This window comes from Drosophila guanche, unplaced genomic scaffold (assembly GCF_900245975.1).
Source record: "Drosophila guanche unplaced genomic scaffold, DGUA_6, whole genome shotgun sequence".
In the NCBI taxonomy this organism is placed as follows: Eukaryota; Metazoa; Arthropoda; class Insecta; order Diptera; family Drosophilidae; genus Drosophila; species Drosophila guanche.
In genome coordinates, this window is record NW_022995749.1 from 4,077,585 (window position 1) to 4,105,074 (window position 27,490).

General features: G+C 39.9%; 2 protein-coding genes across 2 annotated transcripts; one reads left to right on the top strand and one right to left on the bottom strand.

Moving 5' to 3' along the window:
- Nucleotides 1-926: 926 nt before the first annotated feature.
- On the top strand, nucleotides 927-26,345 carry LOC117585373 (coiled-coil domain-containing protein lobo). Its single transcript, XM_034274820.1, has 9 exons — nucleotides 927-1,449; nucleotides 1,510-1,638; nucleotides 23,811-24,170; nucleotides 24,242-24,956; nucleotides 25,019-25,200; nucleotides 25,265-25,480; nucleotides 25,547-25,768; nucleotides 25,841-26,035; nucleotides 26,091-26,345. The coding sequence occupies exons 1-9, from the start codon at nucleotides 1,030-1,032 to the stop codon at nucleotides 26,340-26,342; spliced, it is 2,691 nt and encodes an 896-aa protein (XP_034130711.1). The 5' UTR covers nucleotides 927-1,029; the 3' UTR covers nucleotides 26,343-26,345.
- On the bottom strand, nucleotides 3,996-13,640 carry LOC117585374 (protein distal antenna). Its single transcript, XM_034274821.1, is given in 2 exon segments — nucleotides 3,996-6,862; nucleotides 12,678-13,640. A coding segment is annotated over 1 exon segment (2,391 nt). The 5' UTR covers nucleotides 6,810-6,862; nucleotides 12,678-13,640; the 3' UTR covers nucleotides 3,996-4,418.
- Nucleotides 26,346-27,490: the final 1,145 nt, after the last annotated feature.

The following is a 27,490-nucleotide window of genomic DNA, read 5'->3' on the forward strand; positions in this document are numbered from 1 at the left end:
GCTGCGATGTGTTCCTTTCGAGATCCACTTCAAAATGATTTGCTGATCCTGAAAGAGCTACCTTTTATACAGTTTCAGGCTTGGCACACTGCTGGTTCGCGTTAATTCACATAACCACATACAAAAATTGCGCAGTCAACGGTGCTCAGACAACGGTAGTTATTGACACTCTAGACTTTCGGGGCACAGGCGCCCGAAGTCAAGACTAGAAACCGGGTAGGACGACATGTGCTCGATTGAACGTTGTTTCTTGGGAACACTTAGCGCGAGCAGTGGCAATTAAATGGCAAACCGAAACAATAAATAGTACTTCTCCGACATCACTCATGCATTGGCCCGCTTCATTACAGGTAGCGGACCAGGACAACCAAACGATGTGAGAATTGGACTGTAGGAGCATAATTGAGTCGCTTAACAACGATGGGAACAGAAACATGGTTGCGCCAATGCAATTGGTTTCATGAATGTAAGTGCGTCGCCCAGGTAGACGCTAGCCATTTAAATGCGAAAGGAAGTACAAATAAATCCTAGCGCCAGCCATAAACGGATAAACTGCGCCGATCTCTTTCGTAGTCTCTGTCGACAAATTTGTCGCTAATTATTCTTGAATGCCAGGTTTTATTGAAGCAATACAAATAGTGCAAACTCTGTCTTCGTTACTCAGAGACATGCGAGGCTAAATCAAAAATATGTATCAAATATGTAATCGCAGCCAGATGTGCGAGTCTTGAACCAAATTTACGCCCACGTAAAGTAAGTTTAAAGTAAGAAGTAGAAAACGAGTTTCCTTCTGTATAAACCCATGTGATGCCAGCATATTGTTGAATATTGATATTGTGATTTGTGCTCATAGACATGGGTTCTAAGCAAGCTCTTACATTTTTGATGTATGAATTTGTCTCTTATTTCAATTCAAACAATTATAATACAGAGTGAACAAATTTCTTACATACGCCGTTGTCATAGAAACCAAAGTTTCAGTTTATTATTTTTAACAACAACCACCAAAAAAGAGATAAAGACGCAAACATGCCGAAGGTTTTGTTTCAGAAGTATAAAAAGGTGACCAGCACTATAGACCCAGAGCGACATGCTGCGAAGTTAAAAGAGATTGAGCTTCGTAGGTCGGAGCAGTCGGAAGGTCAATTTGAATCTGAACAGGGCTCTGAGGAGTTTTGTGAAGACGATATGGGTACCTATGAAGAAAGTGAATTTAGTTTATCAGAAGGTGAACCAGCTCTGAATATCGGGAAAATTGACTTGTCATTTCCTGAGACAGCGGACGAGTACCAAAATAGCCCACAATGCTATCCTCCCTCGTACTATACGTTATCGCCAAAGGAAAGACTTCTCCTTCTCTACGCTGAGAACTTTCGCAAGCAGTTTGTTCTAATATACCCCAAGCGAAGGCCAATGGTTCTGGCCTTGCCTAACGAATGTAGAGTACAGGTAAATTTTCAAACAACAAATTCATATTTATAAAATAAACCACAATTGTTTTCTTTGCAGAAGTTTGTGTGTACCACAATTAGACCTACGGCCTTTATTTACCCTGAGCTAATATCAAGTATTGAGGAAATTTCAAAGTTTGTCGCTGACTTTATTCAATATGAACCGCTTGAAGACCAAGTTAATTTGGTAAGAAAATATGAATTGTATACTAAAATATAAATATCTATTAGATTTACGTACATACATATGTAAGTAGGTGGCAAAGTTAAGAGTTCCCTCAACCTGAATTCCCTAACTAGAGTGGCTTGCACGAGACTATTTCCTTGAGACTAGAACTATAATATTTCAATTGGGCTAAAATATGAGATCATATTCTTAGAAATCATATTAAATAGTTTGTGTCACAATGCGCTAAAGACAGACCATTTCAAGTAATCCACTGACTGAAAAGTATTGTTGTGAATTACCAAAGAGTTTTAGGCCAGCTGTTTCAAACACATGCGAGTTAGTATTCTCGTGGGAGCCGCCCTAGTTAATACTTATTCACTCCGTCATGAGTGTCGTATGGTAATTAATCACTTGTCCGTAATCTACGTGTTGTGGGATTTAAGCCAACCATAGACATACAGTTTCGCGCCTAATGTTTGAATATGCTTGGAACCGGTTCCGAATTTAAGGCGGTCAGCTTTTGTCAGATCGCAAATAGGCTCTTATTTTCGATACACTATCCAAACTCCATCGAACAAATAAATTCGATATATTATTTCGATAGAACAAACACCACCTGGCGTATTTTTTTGACACAAGTGACACAATATGACGATAGGTGGGGTGATTTATAAGTTTTCTTACAAATACAAAAATCCTCTATGTCATTTGAGATTTTTTGACTTCTCTTTGAAAAAACTCAAATAGGCATTTAAAAATCGCCATCAAAGTAAACCTTAGACATTTCTTATCATATTTGAGACAGAGCTACAAAACAGTCGATAGATACTGCTTAATCGATCAGTTGCAGCTCTACCCATTTTAGAGGCGCTCTTCAATTAGTGGCACTTTTAATTTTTATGATGGCTCACGAGCACTTTCGACACAGTAGTTTGTCACGTTTAAATATCAGAAAATAACTCACTCAACTATAACTATAACTAATTATAATTATAGCGCAGCTGAGAGTTATGCTCTTGTATAATTTTTTGCATAACATAGAGCAGTTTGCCTGGAATTTTGACAAGATTTGACCTTTTCGTTGTGCTGCAAGGGTATACATATGTATATACTGTATATAGCACGTAAGAATTTAGATATAGTCAAAGTGATTTCCTGGACTACAAGTATGCTATAAAACGTCCGTTGAAAAACAGGCGAACACGCAGACTCAGTTCAGGAATCTCCGGGTTTTGTATCTCGTGCCATCTCGAGCTTGCTAAAATAATCAAGATATCTTCATGACATATTTAGTGTTTAGCTTTGGGGGGTCTTTTTTTAATGATAAGGAACGTTTATTTGTAACTTTTTCCAACTGATTCAAATAAATGTTTTTTTTTTTGTGAGAGGCAACGAAATTTAAAATTGGCTAGAGGTCACCAGTATCGCAGAGCACTTTCTCATTTACAAACATACATACATATGTTTGTATGTAATGAAAGAAATCACAGAGCCGACTTTAAAAAAAAATGTCGGTAGTATGTTGGCGTAGACTAGTTAAAGACTTTTTCCGATTTTCTTAAAAGTTGAAGTATCGAAAGCTCCAAACGCTCAAAGAATTTTTCCACTTCTGTCACCTCTGTTACACTGACTGCGTAGTTTGAGTTAAAAATTAATTGACCTACCAAACTATCCTCGGTATTGCACCTATAGAGCTCAAATGTTACCTTTAGACCTTTAGAGGTTATATTAGTTGTGTTTCGAGTGAAGAATAATGCTCTAATTGCTTCTGTCTCTACTATACATTTGATAGTAAAAAAATCTGTAACAAACTTTCATTTAACTTTTTACAATCTCTTTTGGACTATAAGTCCTGAAGAAATTTACGTAGTACTTTCATATAAAGGATGCTCATTACTCAAATTACCGAAAAAATATTGCAAAATCTAAATGGATTATTGTCTGAAATATATTTAGAGCAAGAAGAAAGATAGGGAACGTGGGTCGCTGCAGTATCCTCAACACTGAGTGGTTAATTAAGATTTTGTGGTACCCCCCTTCCCACTGATGTAAGGAAATATCTATTATTTTAAAAACGAGCCTAGGGATCGGTTTAAAGATATCATCTGAGCTGCAGCAACTCTTTGCTTTCCAGTTATTTGAGTATATGTACATACTAGGTACACATGAATGTGTATATATGTAACATATACATATGTACATAAACATTCAAATGTGTACGTTGATGACGGTGTTGGTTGATGCCTAAAGGGGCTACCAATTCGGATAGTTTTCTGTTTGCCCTTAAAATGTTCAAAGAAAACCATTTTACTAAAATTATCTAATATTTTTTTATTAAACATGTATTTAAAATTATTACATTCAAAGTTGTAAATGCCTTTTATTTAAATATCGCAATAATTTGGAATCAGGAAAATTCTTATGAGCACATTTGTTATCGTTATTTTCTCAGTAGTTTTATGAAATTTAAAAACATTTGATATCAAATGCCTTTTATTCATTCATACCACCTTGCACATGGAGAGTTTTATAACAAAAAAATAAATGCTATAACCATTTTTCTATTGAATCTGATAAAACATAAACTTTTCTTTGTTTAAATTAACTATAATAGCTACAAATAGACAGTGTTAATATATACATTTTTATCATATGACTAATTAGTAAAATGTAAGTCGAAAAATGTTTTGTTTTGCGTTATGTTACCAACAAAAAACCAAATAGTCTGTAGACGCACAGCGTGAAGCGAAATGTAGTACAATATGTGTAAGGATTCTGTAATAAAACTAAGGTTCGCTCTAACTGCTGGAACTTAGTTCATCGTACTGCTGATACTCGCCTATTATCTGGCAGTCGTTCGGGTCGTCATCATCGAGGTCACAATGTACAAATTCATAGGGAGGGAAGAACAGTGAGCTCAATAGGGTGGCCGATGATTGGTAAACAGCGGGTGAGGTTGTCTGACACCTTAAAGATGCCGGTGTCTTACCAAGGCTGCCAATACCTTCGTACGGCAGTCCCAGCCTTGAGCATTTCAAACCGTAAGAGGCTTTGGCAATTGCCTCTCGCTGTGCACTCGTTCTAGGAATATCCGTGGCTGGCTCCGAAGGCGCCAACTTGGGCTTGTCCTATTTGCGTCGTCTGATCTTATTCCTGCTTGAGTCTTCCTCGGTGTTTTCCTCGTTTTCCAGCAGGCTCTTATTTTGTTTCTCTGCACTTTGAGGCTCGTTGCTGGACTTTATAGCTGCGATCAAAAATCGCAGCTGCATCAGTTGCACAGCTGTCACCCGAGGATTGCTGCAGTTTTCCAGCCACTGCAGAAACTTCTCGCCATGCCTGATGGCCTTTACGTCTTCGTTGTCGATGTCGGCAGTTAAGTCTAAATATTTCGCCTTCTCTTCTTCGTCAGTTTTGTTTGAGTTGTTATTGTTATTGTTGCTGGCGCTAACATCGTTGTTGTTGGAGTGCTGATTGTGTTCATTGGTAAAACTTACTTCTGACTCGCAGTGTGCATCTGCCATCATAGGCATATGTGACTTGATGCCACCTATTTTGTATAGCATGTTGTCGAGGATCTTTTTGCAGTCTCCACCCACACTTTCGGGCCTACTAACGCATTCAGACGGGGTGGTGCTCATTTTACCACAAGGCTGGGAAGTATGGCCTTCCGGAACCAATGATGTTGTCGGACTTTGAGATGGAGTTATTCTTTTTGCGGATGCTGACAGATCTTCCGGCTTACCGGGAACGTCTGCTTCTATTTCTGTATCCAGATCCGGGTCTGTCACCTCGTCAGCTTCTATCTGGTCGATTTGATTGTGCTCGTTGGATGACAGGCTACGGACCGACGGCGTTTCAGACTCTTTTGTAAGATGAGAGTAGAGAATATTATCGAAAGGCCCTTTCGACGCATCAGCCATGTCAGTGGCATCGGAGGCACCTGATACAGGCTGATGTTGCAGTGAATTGGCCTGCAGTGCAGCCAGCGTCGCAGAGTTTGGGTTTAGTGTGTGAAGGCTGGCACCAAAAACCTTGCACCAGTTGTACCAAGCCGCGTTCTTCTCGTCGAGACTGCCGGATGGAGTCGATGAAGGTGTCAATGGTGCAGATGGCAATGGTGGTGTCTGGGCATGTTGGATTATGTGCTGTGGCGTGGAGGAGCGTATGGGTGGACTTGTCATGCCCATTGGGGTCGTTGGGGGATATAGACTGTTTAGTCCGAGCATCGTCTGCTGAGATTTTAGCCAGTAGAGCAAAGGGTCTTCAGCCAAATTAGTCAGTGAGATAATTCCACCTAGATGCGAGGGCGCTGCTGATGGACTTGGACTTTTTATATCTGCTCCCTTTGCTTCGTTTTTAATGGTTAAATTAGTGCTGCAACTGACATCGTTTGGCCCGGTAGATAATGGCTTCTGCTTAGCCCAGTTCTTAACAGACAGTCCTGGTGTTCGGTCTCCACTATCACTGCGTGGGCTTTGCACTTGCAACGGGGGCTGCCCACTCGGTTTTGAATTTCGCAAGCTATTGGCAGTGGTTGAAAAACTATTCAGTCCTGACATTGCCGCAAGACTGGGATTCAGTTGTGCCAATAGATTTAGGTTTGTGGTCAGTTCATTGAAACTTATAGCCAGCGGAGACTGTGATAGACCGGTGAGACCAGAGAGGTGGGTCAAACTTGAGAGGGGACTTATGGCATTTGGGGAAGGATTTGCGGGTCGGTTGATATCGCCACCGAATACCTTATGTTGACCATTGAATCCCACATAATCGACGGCTAGCCCATTGTAATTCAAATCGGACATATTTTTGTTTGTACTGTAGTCTAAGCCGTTGAGGGGTGCGCGCTTGAAGCCGAGCTCATCGAATTTCATCTTGTTGGAGAAGTTCAGTGGAAGGGATGGATCAATGCGCTGCCTCTTCTCGGGTGGTCCCAGTAGCCCTGCAGAGACGTCCAGCTTATCGGCAAGTGCGTCGGCGCACATTTTATCTGTTGTCGACTGACGGGACATGAAGCGGAGCTTATCCTCATTCTTGCACCAGCCGCGAAGCGTGGACTCTGGAACTCCAATGTCCCTGGCCACAGATGCCTTTGACTCGCCATCGTGTATGCGCTGTATGGCATGGATTTTGTCCCGCGGGGTCAAGCTACGCAAAGGTCGCTTGCCCTTCGTACCCATCCGAATGTTCATGTGGGGGTAGCTGGAAATATCCAACTTCAGGCCGTTGTCGAACAGTTTGAGTTCTGAAAAAAATACAAGCAGATTTAGCGAGTGCTAAAATTAATTATTGTGACACAGTTAAGACACAAACGCATGTTATGATCTAGTATATAAAACAGTACGTTCTCATTCGCTGGAATCAAGCACACAGCACTGTCCATTCATATGTACATATGTACATCGATGGCGAATGCCGTGTGCGCGCGTCATGTACTTGTTCTACTTTTGGGGTTGTACGGGTTGGGGTCGCAGCAGCGAGTCAGATGTTCGTACACTGCTCCAATAAAATCGTCTTGCGTTTGAAACTTTTCAGATTTCAGACAACACGCGGTGTAAATAAACCGCGTACACAAACGCATTTATCAAAGGTATGTATGTGTGTATTCAAATGTATGTATTTAAATAAATACATACATACGTATGTAAATACATGCATCCCCATCAAAACGCTACAAATTGAGATGACAAAAATTCTCATGAAAACGCCGCTGCTTCTGCTGCTTCTTCTGCTCCTTCTCTCTGCTTCCTTTGCTCTCTAGCTGTACAGGCAAATGAGTTGAGGAACGCCCCCCGTGCTTTTTCTCAGCGCATAAGGATTCTAAAAATTAAAATGCCCGAAGACACACACACACAAACTCATACATATATGAATATTTATTTACATAAATATATATACAGTATATAAATGTATATTTGTATGTGGATACATAGGTATATAAAACATGCATACATACATACAAAGAGACAATGGAATATGCTAATTGGTGCGTTGCCTCGCGCCGCGGCGCGCCTGCTCCAAAATGCAGCGCGCAGCGCCGACGTCGCGAGAAACTACGAATAAGCAACAAGAACAAGCCATTCGCTATCGTCGTCGGCTTCTTTACGTGATGCATACGAACAAAACCCGTATCCATACCATCCAGCCTCGAACACGAATCATAGCCGAGCACACGAGTCTACAGTTTATAACTTGTTACCTGTTTCGTGCCACTTTTCGTTGCAAGTTCGCTCGCAGCATTAAACATCCCCATCCATGCCATGCCAATGCCAAACACGCCTGTTGCGCTATTGCTAGCTCCTACACCTACGTCTACATCTGCATACATACATATGCACATACACCTACATCTACATCTCAGCAGGTGCATCAGAAAGTCTTTGTGCCTCGAAACTTGGAGTGTGGCGAATGTTAGTGAGACTTCGAGCCTCAGTGGGCAAGTTGCAGTCTTCAGTCGTCAGCCAATATGCCTCTTTATAGCGGCCAGGAGTCCGAGCCTGAGCGGAGGCGAAACAAATAACAATATGCTCCGCCTCCATCTCCCTAGAAAGAACGAGGCATGCAAAAGAGCTGGCTCGATTGGGGAGCGGGACCGGGACGTGCAATTTTAAAATGAAAAACACGTTTTGCGCATGACTGACACATGAATTCATTCCTGCTGTGTTGTATACAAGAACACACAGTATTCGCACAATTTTATACAAGGAGTGAACCTGTAATATAAACGTCTGTGTATCTGTGCAGAGAGGATTCATTGAAAGAGAAACGTGGCTAACTCTTAAGAGCGCCATGAGCAAATCAAGAGTAACGTTACCAAAACACCTGACAAGGGTTTCTTGGTTCTTCTCATCTGGCTGACTTGACTGCATATTCACAGCCACTTTAAGTAAGCTTCAAATGTTGACTGTTGACTACAAATGCCATTATCCTGATATGAAGCTCTCAATTCAAATTCAAGGATCGAATGCTTACTCGATTCTTACATTTAGCTAACAGTGAGGTAAAATCCAGAAGATCCATCGAATGCTTTATATTATATTGGTTAAGTTGATATCCTTGCAGATTTGTCGATACAATACTGGCGACAGTTTCTAGAAAGTTGCTTCGATTTTTGTATCGGCAATATATATGCATATGTAGGTCTGTATGTATAAATGTAACAACATATTTCTGATGTGTTGCACAGAGCGTGAAACCAAAACTAGGGTATGTGCAAAAATAACAGCCAGGTGGACGGAAAAGCGGTCATTCCTGTATCAACTCAACTTATTTCTGATCACAAAAGATTACTTTGAATGACTTTTAGCAAATTCATAGTTAGCAATGGATGCAATATATTATAGTTTATTTTCCATATATCCATTGAAAGCCAAATTATTGTAAGAAAAGTTGCTGGGGTTGGGGATGTTCTGTTCCAACTGAAACTCGAGAGGCATTCGTCTGACAGACTATTTGCAGTGCTCGGAATCACACTACCTTTATTGTTATATTGGCTGTGTCTGATCGCGACATATTTGACCCATTGTTAGACAGTAATAAAAATGTAATAGCGCCAAAGGGGAGCCACAAATTATGGTGCATAAACATGTATCACACTAAGTTCCCTTGTGGATATGTACTTAGAAACACACATACATATGTATGTAAATATATGCATATGTGTACATACATAAATATGGATGTATGTATGTTCATACATAAATATATACTCATACGGCCATAACCAATAGAGCAGCAAATAACGTGTTGGTGATGCACGTGTTTCCACCCCTACTCTACCCACAGTCCACCAAACACATATCGAATAAAACTTTTACAGCTGTGTAAAAATTACAAGGTCCTTCACCATTCAGCAGTCATGGCGAAAGCAAAAGAATTTTTACTTTCTCTTTCGTGCAGTGTCCGTCCTTGTCCCAGCCGGCGCGCCATTAAACTTTTCATGAACCAAACTGGGACAGTGAGAAGTGTGTAAAAAATCTAGTAACAACAGAAAAAGATGAAAGAAATAAATATAAAAGAATTACACCAAGTTTGTCAGTGTGTATGGGCAGAGTACGGTTCTGTCTGTGTCTGGTGTTACTGCCAAGCATACATGCAACGTTCACACATACCTGCATGGATGTGCGGAACGGATCTGTACGTATATATATATATATGTACATGCATAAGTAGGTTTGTTTGTGGTGGCCAACCGTCTGGCCGTTTGTGAAAGTACGCTTATATATTATATGTAAGTGTGCATGTGTTCCTATATACTTACACACATACATACATACATAACGTACAAGCATACATGTATGGAAGCGTATGAGCGTTTGTTTGTGTGTTAAAAGCTTCTGATTTTCCTATATACAATTATAACTTTATTGTATTTACTTTTTTTCTTATTTGGCATCGTATTGAACTCACTCAGACACAGGCACAGACAGGGAATGCATGTGGCAAGGACACGGCAGGATAGGAGAGCAGCAAAGTCTGGCAAATAGAGGTCAACGACTGAAACTAGTATCACTAATATGTGCGAGCTTTTGTATAAGTACACACATATGTATCTGTTGATTTCTCTGTTCGTTTGTGTTAATGTACAAATAAAAAAAAGAATAAAAAGGTCGAACAAGAATACTAAGAGAAGGAGAAATACCATTCTGTAAATAAAAGAAAAAGTTGATTTTGGCTGATCCCAATTCGTTTTATATGTTATGTTGTGAGTGTGCGAATGTCTCGACGATTTTAACGCTGTAATCTTGTGTACGAATGCGTAAATGTACACATTCTTGTTGATGTAACCATAAATAAGTGCCGACCTGTTGGAATTCTATGCTCCATAGCTATGAGCCGAACAGTAATTATATTCAATAAATAGTCTCTTGGAATATTTAGACAGAACAAAGAAACAGCATAAGAGGCACATACTGTTACCTACTCCTAACTATTCCTATTACGTTTACATTTGACCATCTTTTGGAACTAAAATTTATACTGTCTACGAGCTGTACACAAAATCTGCGTATGGCCATACGTATGGTCCGCAATCGTCCGATCAGTCTGGTAGCAAAAGCGACTTAAATTGGGCATTTTCCAGAAAACTTCAATGGGGTCTCGGCCCCGGATATGCATAGGAAAGGGAAATACTTTATATACTCTGCTGCTAGTATTTATCAGGAATACTATGATCTACTCAAAATCGGTCTATCAAGCGAAAAATATACATATGTAATTCAAAATCTAAGCTTTTGTAACATTTGTATTAATAATACCAATGCCAAAGGCAGATTTCTAATTTTGAACAGATAGTTGTGTGCTGTCGAAACCGTAACTTATTTTTGTTTGAAACTTCTGCAACGTTTTCCTTATCTAAGCTATGTATGATATTTGGGAATAATAAAAACAAGGGTCTGTTAAAGGCTAAATCCTAAATGCCTTGCATTTAAGAATATTACTATATTAAAAAAATACATTTATGAAACTTAAAAGCATCTTCAAAAGATGTAAATATGCAAATAGTATTTAAGAAAAAATAATGTGTTTGTATGGATTGTCTTTAGATACCAACAACGTTTCCTTTTCTTAATAGTACGGACAGTTAGAGTACATGAGTAAGGGATACAGATATATATCTGAACAACACACTGTTTGGGACATCCCTCACCATTTACTGCACCGGATATACATATGTATGCATGCATATTATAGTACATTTAATGATGAACATATCTGTTTGTATAGCATATTTATCCAATCTATGTATGCATCCAAGCGATTTTTCAATACACAGTACACCCTTATTTATCCATCAGCTTTTAAGCGCCTAGACACTATCAAAGCAGAATCTACTCATAGCATCCGAGATTAAGTTTGATACAAACATTATTTAAAGTCTGTGCGAGTATTTGGGAGTAAAATCTATTAATCAAGCATTTTCGATGTGGAATACTGCAGATAATTCGTAAAGGCCATGTCGCGGATTTTAAAAGCTATTAATTAATTCTGGTCACAGAAATAATATTTATTTTTGTATGATGCTTAGGCAGAATCTGTAAAAATGTTTGCCACCCCACCCTTCCAATATTTTCCATCCAGAAAACCGGCGTGACAACATCTTTAAAGTTTCCCGCCGTTTGCATTCAATCGAAATACATGTATATACATATGTACACAGGTATGTATGTATGTATGTACATTTCAGATATTGGTGCGATCAAATCCTAAGGGAAACAAATTCTCTGCTGTAGCTGAACCTCTCTCATAGCCAGCGGGGTTTCATGCCCGAAACGTCCTCGAAAAGAGAGCAACACCTCCTCTCTTTACGCCACCTTTGGTTCATCTCAAGTTAGACGCGATCTTAAGATTCTCTTCTTAAATCGAAGAAGTCCATTCGTATACCCCATTCAGTGGCGTCCACTGATTAATGAGGAACTTATTTTCAGGTTGGTCAAGGAGAGCGTTATTTGAATGTTTCGATCTCTGTATGACAAGTGAAATCTTTATAAAATAAATTGCACAGATTGCAAACCATATTGTAAACCATATGTACGTATTATTTGCTATGCACCTGTGCCAACAATCTATAAATTACAAAACAAATTGTTGTTAGTCAATTACAATTAAGAACTTGAGGATAGTGACTCCGGTGTATGTGGTACTCTTGAAGATATACAGACGAACTGGCGGGAAGATCAGGAATACTTATCTACATTTCTACATTACAATTAAAAACCAAAAAATTACTCTTTCTGAAGATTTAAGAAGATACTTAAACAAAATATAAATGTTAAAATATGTTTAGGTCTATTTTAAAAGAGTTGCATGCAGTTGGAATGTTTTTTTAAATTTGTTTCTGTTAAAATAAAATCGGAATTAACTTTAATATTAGGTTAACTTTGAACTTCTGTGCTCGATCGGAACAAACCAACCAACAACGAACAAAATTAGGATGTTTAATGTTTGTTGTATTAGAAAGTTAGTAAATGTTGAAGTAGCACTCGCGTTTAGACATTAAACATTATTTTGATTGCTTCGAATAGCTTAGGAGACTTTTGGGTGGAAACACACATACTAACCTTTTTGCTAAACTTCCGGGGAAAAGTTCAATGAAAACCTTCCGATGGCGGAGGGCACTTTTTTTTTGTTTAATGAATCGAAATAAGATTGCTTTATTTTGATCGTCCTGGGATGCTCACATAACATAAAGTCACTTTCAGGAATATACGTAGATGCAATGGTCACTGTTTTGTGTTGTTTTCTTTTGATTGATACTTGATTGATAGTTAACGGGGAGATCAGTTTTTGGTTGCGTTTACAGGCTGGAAGCACATTTTAACATTGTTCTCATTTATTTACAATTATTTGCCATCGTTCCAATCTTAGCCGCGACAGCACAAACACCGTCTTTAAGCGACCGGCTTTCGAAAGGATGTGACCTTTCTGTCGTCGACGAATATTATGCGAACCTAAACAGCAGCGTCCGGCGACAAACTACCGCGAGCTAGCAAGCGCACAATTTGAGCGAATTTTGATTTTAGCGCGGCGAATTTCCTCACTACGATGACGGCGACGGCGACGACGACGACGACGACGACAGCGACAGCGGCATCCACGGAAAATTTAAAATCGCACGTCCACGTTATGCGCGCCTCTGTCTCAGTTGGTGTTTCGTTTCTCCTGAGTACGAGCCCACACACACACACGCTCACACACACGAGGTGGTGGTTGCCTTGCGCGTGTGTGTCGAGTGAGTTTGTGTGCTTGTTTAAAAGTGTATGTATGGTCAGTCTCCAGTATTTGTAGTTTTCGTTTTGTTCCTTTTTCTCTTCAATTTACGTAGCAGTACATGTACGTATGTACGAGTGTGTCGTCGCTCTCGCTCTCTGCGTGTCCCGTTGCTGCCGAATTCGCGGCCTTTTTCGGTGACAGCCAAATGTACAATGATTAATAACGGCCAAGACGGCAGCGAAGAAGTCGACGTTGCCAACGCCATTGCTCTCGTCGCCGTTTCTGCTGGTATTGGCCAACCCAACCACAGGCCACTATACGGTCCGGTCCGGTCCGGTCCTCCCGTCTCGTCTACTTGGATGAACAGGCTGGACAGTTCGCACTCGCACTCGCACTCACACGCACGCAGCCAAGTATTCACACATATATACAAGCATTTGTATGCACCGAAACATCAACGAAGTCGACGCAATACTCGTGCGGCCGGTTTGTAGGCTGTGTGCTGTGTGCTGTGTGAGACGCACATCCTTTTTGGCCTTAGCAGCAGCAAGCATACTTTCTTGTTGTCATGTCTTAGTGGACGCGCCTACACGCCTATACGCCTATATGTGTGTTGTATATTTTTGCGCTGGCAAGGACCTATGGACCTGAGAACGGGTGGTGTGGTCCGTTGGCTGAGTAAAGCGAGACCGAGACCGAGACCGTTCCTGGGACCACCGTATATGATGTTTATGTGCAAAAACGAGCGAAATCGAATGATATGATGCTGCTGCGTGCACTGCAGCAACATGCTGTGCGCATTTTTGTGCGAATGTGTAGTTTGGTGGCTGCTAGTGTGCAGTTGACTGGGCATCGATACATATTCGTCTTGTATATTTTTTGATACTTATTTTAGGAATTACACGAATATGTTATGGCGGAGAGCAACAGGAGCCAGTCCGGGTGGGGTTGGTCTGAACCAGTCTAAAGAATTCAAGCTACGACTTCTGAACTATTGATGTAACGTAAATCACGATTGCATTTAGACAAACTTGGCCCTTGACTGATTAACCCAGGAGGCGGTCACCGTTGTTAGCTATTTTCGCCGCAGACTCTGCTGCTGCCTTGTCATGTGCTGCTCCTGCTCTGCTGGCTTTGTTGCTCTTGGTTCAGAGTCCAGTTTTACTCGCTTTGTTTTGATACATGCCTTCATCACTGTTTATGTTCGATTGTCGCTCTTTCGCTCTCACCAGAGAGCGGCTTCTCTGTTGAGAGAGTAATAATGCCTTGCGCCTCTCGCATGACAGCTGGGTAGCTTTTGTGTTCGGGTTTTGCCGCTGAGCGAAGCTCGGAAAGGTTGTGCTTTTAATCACCAACCATATATTGGGGGAATCAATCCCACAATGTCTTTCGGTCTCTTCTGCCCAAATACCGATCGTTAATGAAGAAACCGTTATCGTTTCCGTCAATTTGAATTAATTGACGTACATATGTACTTACATATGTACACAGTTAAATACGTGCATATTGTATATATTTGCATTTAGTTTTAAATATAGAAATACAAATGTATTTACCTGGTAAACCTTAGAGGAATTTGACGCGTTTAATAGTCGAAATACACATATATACTCCAAAATGAATAGTAAAGCATCCTAATTAGAATACATAAATAATTACAATAATAAACAAAAGCTCCATTCACTATTTTCTAACGATCCTTTCCAACTTTTGATAATACACTCAAACGTACATCAAATGTACATAGATACATTTTTGAATATGATTTTCGGTCTCAATGGGCCGATCTATTTTCTGTGCCATATCTGCATTTTCTATCATTAGAAAAGAAAGAAAGGAAACGGTAATTGTACTGACCAGAATTTTCTGTACACATACCCAAAATGTTCATGTATGTATGTAGATACATATGTATACATGTATGTACAAAAAATATAGTGCTTGTCTATAACAATTGAATCTGACTAACGTCAGCGGCCAATGGGCAAAATAGCAACGAAACGGACAACACAGCAGCACTGTCACCAGTGTCTCCTCTCGAAAAATCGCTAAGAAATGTTTTTAGTCCATGTGCATACATACATACATACATATTTACATACTTACGTATGTTCGTACGCACGGACTTGTATACAACGGTCAGAAACAATAGCACATACATACATACATATACACGTAGCTACAGATGTCCGGCATGGTGCGGCATTGGCAAGAAACATCCTTTCTACTAAAAAGCCAAGCAGCCTGCCCGGGTCGGGTCATTTCATCTTATACACACCAGCCCATGGAAACTCTCACACAACGTACGTATACGTATACATATACATACGCACATTCTTAGCATCCGCAGGCACATCAGCATCTTTAGCGTAAATTTTGCTGCTGCGAAAATTTAGAGTTGTTGCTTTATTGCAATACACGTGTGTGTGTTGGGGATGTATGTTTGTAGGTATGTGTTTATGTGAGCTAGTGTATATACTTCAGATTTTCATCGGCGTTGCTGTCCACCCCTCTATTTGTCCGGCAACCCAACCCGTGCAACCGACCGATTGTCCGTTGTCCGCCAAAGCAACATTTTCCATTTTCGTTCGTTCTCTCGTCCCCTGCCGTACCTTCCTTCCCTCGTATCTGAAGTTCCTTGCCAGCTACCTTCTTTGCCCATGCAACGGTCGATTTGTCACCCACTACGGCGACACCCTCCTCTTGCTCCTGGCTCTCCCACAGTGCCTTAGTCTCTTTTCTGTTCTGTGTGATTACGAATTCGTCGCCGTTCTCGTCTAAACTCAATTCACTTTCTCCCCAACCCCACACACGCGTCGATTCAGCCATCCTCCAACCCTCAGCTCAACCCCTCACGTCACACCTCTGCACGCAGCACGGATGAAGGAAATTTTCGCGAGAATTGAAAGATGAAGGAGCATTGGGCTGGACGTTGGTCATCGTTGCTGGATGAGGGTATGCAGGGTATGTGCTCTTTCTCGGGTACACATACGTATGTACATACATATCAGATACAACCATACGTTAGTATGATACATAGATACATACATACATACCGTCCGCTTTTGATTTTTAGCATTGATTTTCACCCGCAGATAGAAATACATCTCTTTATATTTTCAGTTTAAAAGAATTCACACTTTTATTTAAGTTCTGAATATGTTAGTGTGTACGCATTCGAGTAAATGTACATTTGCGCGAACAACTACAAATATCTGCTAGCCACAACGACTATGGGTCAAGTTTTTTGAATACTTGTATATTATGTCTCTGCTGCTGTAAGTTCCTAATTCTAACTTCTTGTTCTTTTTCTGTACGTACTTGTTATCAGATTCCTCAGATTGTGAATAGATTTGGTCGGTATCAGACCTCTTGTTCATAGCTGTGTTATCTTTCTCATTAAGATACACAAACTCAAAGCTTGTCAAATGGTTATATGTTGGTTATGGTTATACATATTAATACGTTTTTACTAGTCAAGATTGTATTTGAATGTTCATATAATTTCATACATACATGTGCATATATGTCTACTCTACCATCTAATATCTACTCTATTCCATCATTTATCAGTTAGCCCGGTCTGAAATCCTGTACTTATCGCCATTACAGTGGCATTGTTAAATGGAGAAGATAGATTTGTATGTCCAAAGGAAGCTCTCATCCATATCGATGCAGCAAAAATGGTTACATCGAATAGTTTCGATCTAATACATTCTCCTAGACATATCTTAATGCTTGGGATGATATTCCGAGTAGATATTCTAAATCATTTCGTATAAAGAAACCTTAATCCGATGTCCGGAAACCTGCAATGCTGCTGAAAATGGGATGGCATACAAGTTCTCCGCTACCTAACACAACACCACCCTTAAATCCAAGCAGCCAGCCCTCGTCTCTATCCATTGTGTGCAGTTTTATCTAAGCTAAGGCGATTTTGGCAGACAAAACCGCTGCTCTCGCAAGTTGTGCCCAGTTTGTCCGCATCGGAATCCCTTTCTTTCATTATATCTCAGTGTATTCCATTTGTGCTACACACATGGTCTAGTCATTGCTGTTCCTATGATTTGCATATTTGTGCTCGCAGCTCCTTTGTTTTAATCCGCCTCCTTCTGCCATGCCATCTTCCGAGACTGTGACGAAGTCCGAGCTCTTTTGTCAGCCACATTTACCTGTGTGTGTGCGTGTGTGTGTTTGTGTGTGTATGTGTGGTCGTGTGGGTATATATTCTTCTCATATAGGACTGCTGAAGCCAGGATATCGCGTAAGGAGTAGGCAAACGTGCAGGCTGGAATTGGTCCTTCCAATCTAAGCTAAATGCAACCATTGCCTGGCCGCCTTGTTCCCGTAATTTTCCAATGCCTCTGCCGTTGAGAAAATAGAGAATTCGAAACAATTGAAGAGGTAGCGATGGAGCCATGCCATGGCAGACGCACCATTCTCGACCATCAACTTCTGACCACTTACCGGCTCTCACTATATCTGCAGTGCTGCTGCTGGTCAGAGTGTTAGACAGAGACCACAGAAGATGCACAGAGACTGAGCCAGCAAGTGCGAACGAGATGTCTTTGCCAAAAGCTCCAGCAACGAGCAGACGAATCCTTTTCAAAATTAAACTACTCGTATATGCAGCAAGTGGAAGAGCAAGGAAAGGCATGGCAAGGCATGGCAAGGCTAGGCAAGGCAAGGCAAGAAATGCACACACCTCCATCTCCATCCGCCCACGCTACATCCTGCTCCGAGAATCAGTCGAGTGCGAGCCACATGCAAATAACGCAGACACATGCAGTTTTTCTTGTATCCTTGGCTGGCCCGGCTCTGGCTCTGGCTCTGGCTCTTCACGTCTTATGTATTCGGTAGAGCTTTGTTAAGATATTCTTTGCACCTAAGATGGACGATGTTTGATACGGGGGAAGCCAGCTCGTGGCATATGTACAGGTTCAATTAGTTGCTAATTGCTATAGGTCCAAAAACAACCATGTATCACACATACATACATACATACATACATATATGTATGTATATATGTGCATATATGTTTATTTATATTCATATGCCTGCATACATATTCATATATGTATATGTACATATAAATGTACACGTATGTACATACATACAGATGCTTGTGTGGTAAAAATATGTAAATGAAGAGTATAAATTCAAATACATCCACATACATACATATGAATGTACGTATGTAGGTATCCTTACGTCGTACGGTAGACTAGTGTTTCCATCAGCAATACAATACCAACCGCCACCCCCATCAGGGCTGGTTCTTAGTCAATCTACCAGTAACGCATTTGACCGGTGAATTTAACATGAGAATATCATTGCAAGGGGTCACTTGTCGAGACGTTGCATCACATTTCCACCATTGTACTCTTTGTTAAGATTGGAATGAATATTTCGATATATGTAATTAGTTCGTACAAAACGAATAAGGAACTCAAATATCTACATACAAATGTATGTACATACATATTAATTAATCAGAAAATTTAACACACAGACGGATCCAGTCGCCATGGCCAAGATCTAAGCATAACATCAATTATCATAATCATTGTTATCACAAACTAACTCTTAGAATTGAGGATTCTTTTGTAGGTCAAGAAGTGATCAATAAACGAATAAAATCATTTGACATATCTGTGTTATTGATTATCGATTTATTTATTAATGTACATTTAAGAAGACTGAAAAGATACCACATTCTCGATATCCCTGATAGATAAATCAAACAAACTGAAAAGATGTTATATATAATAGCAGGACTCATTGGAAAACTGCTATTTCTGTTAATTGAATATGAATTATACAATTTACTTATTGTTTAAACAAACAGATTGTAAATATAAAGAGAGAAAAAAAAAATATGTTCATTTATATGGAAATATGTACACATAGTAAGTAAACTTAACCATATATGGCCAATATCCCGACACGATATTTTTTTTAAGTTTTAGTCCGTTTTAGCCTTGTTGTATAATTTCTAGAGATAACGAACAAAGCGTATGTGACAACACATTCAGATCTATCCTTATCCCTCATCCGCAATGCGCATATCGATTTTACGGCGAATGTCGTGAAAAATCTTAAGATTGAAGAACTTTTCGTGAGCATGCAAGTGACAAGGGGAAGGAAGTGAATCTTATCTTTTTACATTTATAGGACAGTGTTTCCCCAATCTCAATGCAACTGCGATCAACGCACAGCTCTGGTATAAAGCCATGAGTTCCATTCTTGTGTTCATTTTTTTGTTATATTTTTTATAAATAAAAGTATATTTGGATGTGAGGGAAACCACTCACTCAGCGATTTAAAATCGTCAGTCGTTTTCCTCATCGTGATACAAAACATAATATTCAAAGACAACCAAACTACCTTTTGCCGAACCGCCCCTCTTACTTCTGGGTTTCATGTCATTTTCAGTTTAAGTCGTGGTGCATCCGCTACTCGTCGTTTCTCTTGCCAAAGGCCCGAGCGTAGCAGCAGCAACAGCCTTCATGCCAACAATAAACGAGACGCCAATTTCGCTGTCGCTGTCGCTGACACGTCCACTGCCGCGACCATTGACCGACCATTCTGGACTGCACAGCACCTCGGCTCCACTTTCTCTTCCTACTCGCAATATAGTGATGTATTCCTTTGAACAAACAGACATCGACTTTGTCCGAGACCTTGCATCAGTGTTCTCATCTGTCTGGGTCCGCGACCTCCATCTCTCCGGGGTTCAACCAACGTTGTGTCCGTCGTAAGTATCCTAGCTGCGGGCAACGCCATGTGACTTGGAGCGAATCTGTGATTGTAAGTTCTGCGACGTCGCTAGGATAGCTCAGGGCCAGTCGGTCTTCTACTCCCGTAGCCTGTGTTCCTCACATCAATCTTTTTTCCATATATACATACATACATATACGTATGTAGATCCACCTGTACATTGCATACATATACATACATACATATGTATGTATGCTCAATGTAAAAGGAATCATCCACAGGCAGTGGAAAGTTCAATAAAACTGCCTCACTGCGTAGCTAAGTGTTTAATTACAGGGATAGGATCAATCTGACGTTTTATGATATTATTATTTTAAGCTCAAAGAAACAAAAGTCAGAAATACTTTTGGATATTTACGAGTATTTAAGCAATTATGTCGCTTGTGGTTAATACAACATATGTACATATGTTCATGAACTATGTACTTTTAAACAAAGCATAAGAAAGTATCTACATATGTATGTACGCATGTATAGTGAAAACTATGTTTTAATTTCGCGTGTTTACATTGTAACTCGGTGCTGCTTTCATGGGCTACAGGTAATGGCAAAAGATCCCAAAGGGTTGGGTCGCGAAAGCAAGACCGAATAATAAAATATTATCCATGAATGATAATAGTGGGGCTGCGGCCTACACTATACACGTTTTGTTCATGGCTATATGAGGCCAAAATAAATTCTGGTTTTGGGGCGAACCTTTCGATGCTCTTTCAAATCGAATGCTCTGCTGCCATGCCAACTAAGTATATATTCAAGTTATTCGGTTTTGCTGAGTTGTGGAACAATAGCTATATTGATCGAAAAATTGATCTTCTCACAATGAGTTTTTCCCTTAAAGAAGGAAATGGACTGCCTCCTTTTACCAAATCATTTAGTTCTAAGATAACGTAATCAATAAACACATTCATTAGTGAATTTTCAATACCCACTAATTTGTGGCAATGCATACATAGTATGTCTGTACATATGCACATACATTGATTGCGTCGGGGATGCATCAGTCTGTGCGTTACAAAGAGTTGATTAAAATCTTTATACCTTCTGCAAGGGTACAAAAATGACACACATGTAGCGGGCGGCTGGGGATGGTGGCTTACGTTAAGGTTTTGCTCATGGGAGCGGTGTGGTGTGGAGTATGTATCATCATCGAATGTGAGTACAGTGCCAAGAATGGAAATGACAAGCGGAGCGGCCTTACGCGTATTATGGCCGCTAGTGTCGACTCCGTGGGTCCTTTTGTCCCCAGGACAAAAACACTTCCGTGCAGTACATTATCATAAAGGGGTTAAGTCGCTGATTTTCATCGTGTGTGCTCATTTAAAAACAGAAATTCCGCATCGCCATGCCTGACTGGGGTTTCTGGAGACAGCATAGGTCAGAACATACCAAGTGGCACCTCTCGACGACAACATCTTAAGGAATCGCGCTGAATTTCACCGCTTTGTCTTTGCGCTCTTATGAAAATGATGGCAGTGGCTCATTATGTGTCCCGATAAGCGACGTGCCTCCCATGTGAGTCCTTCGCCCGAGGTTACTATAGGAAGGGATATGGTTGCTCGGAGTGGGTGGTCGTGGAGGCTCTGAGACGCTGCATTGTGTCAACGATAGAAGCCGCTGCCTGCCAACCCTATCTTAAGGTCTTTTTGTCCGCATTGTTATGAGTTCTGACCCGCGAGCGGTGGAAACCATTCACCGGGGTGGCAACTGAAAGTGATTCTGCCTCGGCAGACTCTGTTACTTTCCACCCTTTTTATTATATTTACCCTTGCAAAGAGTATACCACTGTTGGTCAGTTGTTTGTATACATCAGGTTATTATTTGTTTAATTAAATCGTACAAGTCAAATGATTATAATGATTTGCAGTTGTTCTTATAAAAACCACCCACTCACTCAGAAGGAGCATCACCAACACCATACAATATACATAGATCCTATTTGCTAAATTATTATTACAAACAAATATCCCCCATTTGCTAGGGTATCTAAAGTTGACTTCCTTGACTGGTTTTTATTTTTGCTGTTTAAAATGTGCTGCGTTTTGGCAATTTTTCTTTAAAATTGCGATCCTTCAGAATGAGCTGGACGGTTTTTTTGTTTTTGTAATTCGAGCTATGACCCCTGTGCAAGTAACTGAGCGCCCGTTGCTTCGTTCTTTACTGTTTATTCGCCTCTTTGTTTTGTCATGTTCGTTTTCGCCATTGTTGAGACTGCGAGCACAAGACTTGATCCTAATTTAACACGTTCGAATAACCTTGAAGCGTTTCTTATTACGCGCGACCACAATGCAGCGGGCACAAAGCCAGACATACAGCAGTCCAGGCGGGGAGAACTTTGTGTGCTCAGCTATTGCCGTTTGCATACGCTGAGAATCAATCAGTCTGAAGAACCACCGATTCAACAAAGTGTACATATGTATGTGTATATTTGACCTCGAATACTTTGACTTGCTGATAAATGACGATGCGCCTCTTTGTATATCTTATGGCTTCACACGATGGTTAAATGAATTTTTCCGTTTCAAAAGAATCCAATACACATTTTCAACCCATTTACATGTACATTTTTGTGCTTGTCAAATAACAAAATTAATCTCATCTTTATTGATTAACCGCCTTCAATAAAAAAGAAGGCGGATATGTCAACGACCATTGTAAGGGCAACGGAATCGGGAGGAAGGTCAGTAGTAATTCTAAACGCGGATATGTCAACGACCACTGCTGTGAGGGGAAACGGAATTCGGACCGAAGGTCAGACGAAATTCTTAGCGTTTCCCGAGCTAATGGCCGTTTCGCTACACTTCACAGTTTTTCTTCATCCGCATTTAAACAAAATTCTAAGCAATTGCCGGATTGTCCTCTAAGATTTCGCGGAACAGGGACTGAATGCCACGGTGTCATGCAGGGGCTCTAGCTGGGAAGAATGGCAGGTAAGCCACCAATACCAACAAGCAGATAGCCTGGTATACATGAATATGTATACAGGCTGTGAAATAGGAGTGATCTTTACAGCCTCCTAGAAAGCTGCAGTAGATGGTTGTTCGAGTTGCCCGATGGAATCATAAGATCTTTATTCATAAAATGTGTGAATACGGACAGACAGACGTGGCTATATCGACTCAGCTATTGATGCTTCTGGGCGATACTTCCACTTTCAGAACAGTACAATTTACCCCTTTTACTCCTCGAGTACAGGGTATAATAAGATGACTGTCGATCAGCAATGGTATTGGAAGCTTCCGTACAATTCCAGATAGCTGTCACGCTGTTTCAGCTGTTTCAAAAGACAGCAGATTGACTCCTACAGTGTCTGCGGAACAACCTATCTTAAAGGTTCATTTCCTTCGCTCAGGTAGAACGTGCCAAAGGCAGTCGAAATGTCCCCTTTGTCTTGGTTAGCGCAAGAGTTTCTGCTAAATTTCTTGGAAACAGTCTCCCATGCTGTTTGCAAGTAATATACCTACATATGCACAACTATTTTGTTTCCAACGCACTTGCTCATTGGCAATGTGTATGTACATATGAATGAATGCATCTATGTACAAATGCATTTAGGCACAGAGGTGTGAGTATATTTACATATGCACATATATATATTTAAGATCAATTTTCCCACATCCGCTATTCATAAAATATGATCGATGTTGTCTATGTTGTGGTATACATGTTAAATACAAAGCTAAATTTGTTTAAATTACATATAGCCAAATCGACTAATTTCGCCGGACACCTTGTTGCGAAAACGTCGAGGAAATTCATTTGAAATGGCCACTCTTTTGGCCAGTATGCTTATTGGAGCTGGGCACCCTGCCATGGTGGTCTCTGGAGTGGCACGCGAGGAGGTAGTGATTAATGATCAAATTGATGTTCCATATCCATATCCGATTTTGGAAGTTGAAACAGAAGAGATCAAACCCCCCCAAGAGAAGCCCGGTCAAAAGTATAAATTACGAGGACTGCCGGATTTGAAGAGCCATCTTGATGAAGAAATGGCAGAGGTTCACAGGCAAAAGGCAGAGGAAGAAAAACGAATTGAGGAAGAACTTGTACGAAAACAAATGGAGGTAATAAGTGTGCTCACATATTGTCCACAATGAATATGACAATTGAAACGCAAACATATTTTTTGTTTAAGGATCTTGAACTATTAGCTGTGGACCGCTATCACTATCGTCGCAGCCATGCCTGGGTAGTCATAATAAATAACGCACCTTGGAGCATAAAACCACGAATTACTTACACCGACGTGAACGGTGATGTTGTGGAAGCGCCTCCTACGGGAGTTTTTATTGAGCCTTCTACGGGTTTTATGTGTGAAACGGGATGCAAGGAATACATTTTAGTCGATACCATTTGGAATCAGTACAATTACTATGTAAATAAACAAACTTATCAGAGAGTCGGCGACATACGTTGGGATCTGCGAGACACTAATGACTGGGAGCATATGCTCCCAGGAGAGCCGCCTGAGATGCGCACCTATAAGGTAGCTTCGGATGAAAATATAGTAGGAGAAGACCATGATATAAATGACGAAAAACACTTGGATGCAATATGCAATTGGGTAAATAGGCTCCATATTGGACTAGCAGACTATGAGCAACGCTTTCCAAACTCTGAGAAGTTGGTGCAATACAAAGGTTCAATACATGAGCGCTATGCGCCCTACTCCCAACGCGATGGGAAAGTGATGCAGCTTACGGTTTTTAATGATAATGAATGCACAGATCCACGCGTTAGATATGAATACTTCGAAAACCGTTTTGACCTAATGCGACGCTTGAAATACACCTATGCACTCGATAAATATGAAGAGATATTTGCCAAAGGGCGCAACGACAGTTTGAAATGTAAGTAATAATCTAGTAATTACTTTTTGAATTATTAAAAATTATAAATGGTATTATTTCAGCAATGGAATATTATTCCGATCCTACACTAGAGAGAAAAATGTGTTTCTATTCGAGCTCCCGATTAGACTCTTTGGAATTTTTGGTTGTGACGCCAGGAGTAACTACTCTCAACTACAAAGGTCGTTGTGACAAGTGCTGGTATAAGGAGTTTGAATTTAATATAACTGGATCCGTGCTTAAAGTAAAGCTTAAAGTTATTTGATACAATCTGCGAATGATTTTTCTAATAAATATTATTTTAACAGAAAGTCACAGAAAAATTTCATCGTCAAAGTGCCTCCGATGTTGGGAAAAACGATATTGCCACGCGTGTATTTCTTTTTCAACAAAACAAAATTATTCTGAAATTCCATTACAATTTTGGAGCACTTACAGCTTCCACAGTGGAATTTACGAAGCCACCTAAGCCTGACTATGGCAAAGAACTAATATATGATGAGAAACTTACCAAGATATATAAGGTTAGTCCATAGCCAAAAATAATTATCTACACTCATGTATTTGTATCTGCTTTATATCCGCTACAGGCCAACCCGTTAGATCCCACTCGCACTAATCTAGAATTGTACAGATTACTAAGGGAGCAGCTTCAATACGAGGCTCAGATACGAAAACAGTTTGAAAAAATGCAGGAGGATATCCTGAACATCTTTGACTTGCGTAAATTTGAGAAGACAGATCCGAAGTTGAAGTTCCGCATATTTGATCCCCTCCGAAACGGAGCAGCTAGAGCTATAAGAATGATGCAGGTAAATAGATATTTACAAATGTAATTATGTATGTACATTTATTAAGCATGTTGTATGAATATGTATTTGCAGTTTGCAGAGGAGGAAGAACTTAAACGAGAAATCGCCAGTAAGCCAGCCGACTTTTTGGCTCCATATTTAGTACCGTACAAGCATCAGGAGAAGCTGACTTCGGATCAAGCATTGTGTGCGTATAATGCGTGCCTCAATGATTTAAAATCCCGCTTTGTGAGCTTGCTCAATAACTTACAAAGAAATTATGAAGATGTGAGATTGTTTTTTTAATGCATTACAACATTAATTTAATATTCGATATTTGTAGCTTACATGTGAATCAAAGTCTCTCAATCGATTTCTAAACAAATTCGAAAATCAATTTGATAACCACGACTACAAGCGCCTTGTTCAGCAGTCAAAAGAATTAGAGCTGAACAAGCGCATGGTGCAACAGCGCTTGACGCTCACTCATGAAGAATCCCAAAAAAAATACGAAGAAGTTAAGAGTGCCTTACTCAAAGATACGAGGCTTAACATAAAAACTAATGACGGACGGAACTCTGAAGAATCCAAGTAAAAACCAAGACATATTTTAAAAATTAATCATGTTTCATTAAATAAAACCTATGTTGGCTTGCAAACTTCGAGCTATGACTGCTCCTAAAGCTGAATTCAACAAAATTTACCTTCCACATATAATTTTAAGGTTAAGCTTTATGTAATAATGTAAAAATAGACCTACAACGAAACACACACAACCACCTATGCTGTTACTAAATTTAGATGCTTTTTGTCGTGAGTTGATCGTCCTCTTCGAAGTGCTGCAACTACCTGAAATTGAGACACCACTGGAACTACTGAACGGTATTTTCATAGGCACATTCAAGAGATTGTACAGATAAAAATAATGAAATTTTGGTTGTTTATGAAGTAGGTCTGTTTTAATATAAATTTTTGTGTTTTTGGATGAAGTCTGTGCTTTAGTTTTCAGTATGTTTTGTGATATTTATGCATGTTTGTACATACATACATATGTACATATGTATACATATGTACTACATAAACATATGTAACATCCTATCACTCAACAAATATTAATTAAAAATATGAAAAAAAGTTTAGAGCAATGTTTGTTGACTTTTTATTTGTATTTTTGTATGAAGATGCATTTATTATTTCAATGTACTAATGAATACATTAATAATGAATGAAAACATTAATGCATACATATTTAGGCAAACGAGAGAAGCGAATTTGCAGGGAACTTGCCCCCTACTGTATGCACATATAATAAGAGTGAGTTCCGGGTGCTACACATAACTTTATAATAACCAGATAGTGTTGAAAATTGACATCAAACAATTTACATTTGTTCTACGAAGACGAGCAGCATTTTCTTAATACTATATTGACATAAATGAACGCTTTAATATAGAAGTATTTGACCAATTCTGATCTGCGAAATAACTGTGAAACTGTTCCTGGTTGTTATTGAACTTGCCTGATTATGCTTTACGGGTCGCTCGAAATTTATCAATATTTAAAGTTGGAAATTATGATTTAGTCCATTTTGTCGGCCATGAAATTATTGGTGGATAAGTATTTATACTATTCTAAAATGTGAATGCCAATTTAACGGAACAGAAGTCATTGTGACTACGGGAACAACGTCGCTAAGGGTGGGGGTTGCGAGGAAAATTCGTTTCAAAAAGTGACCGTTTGAAT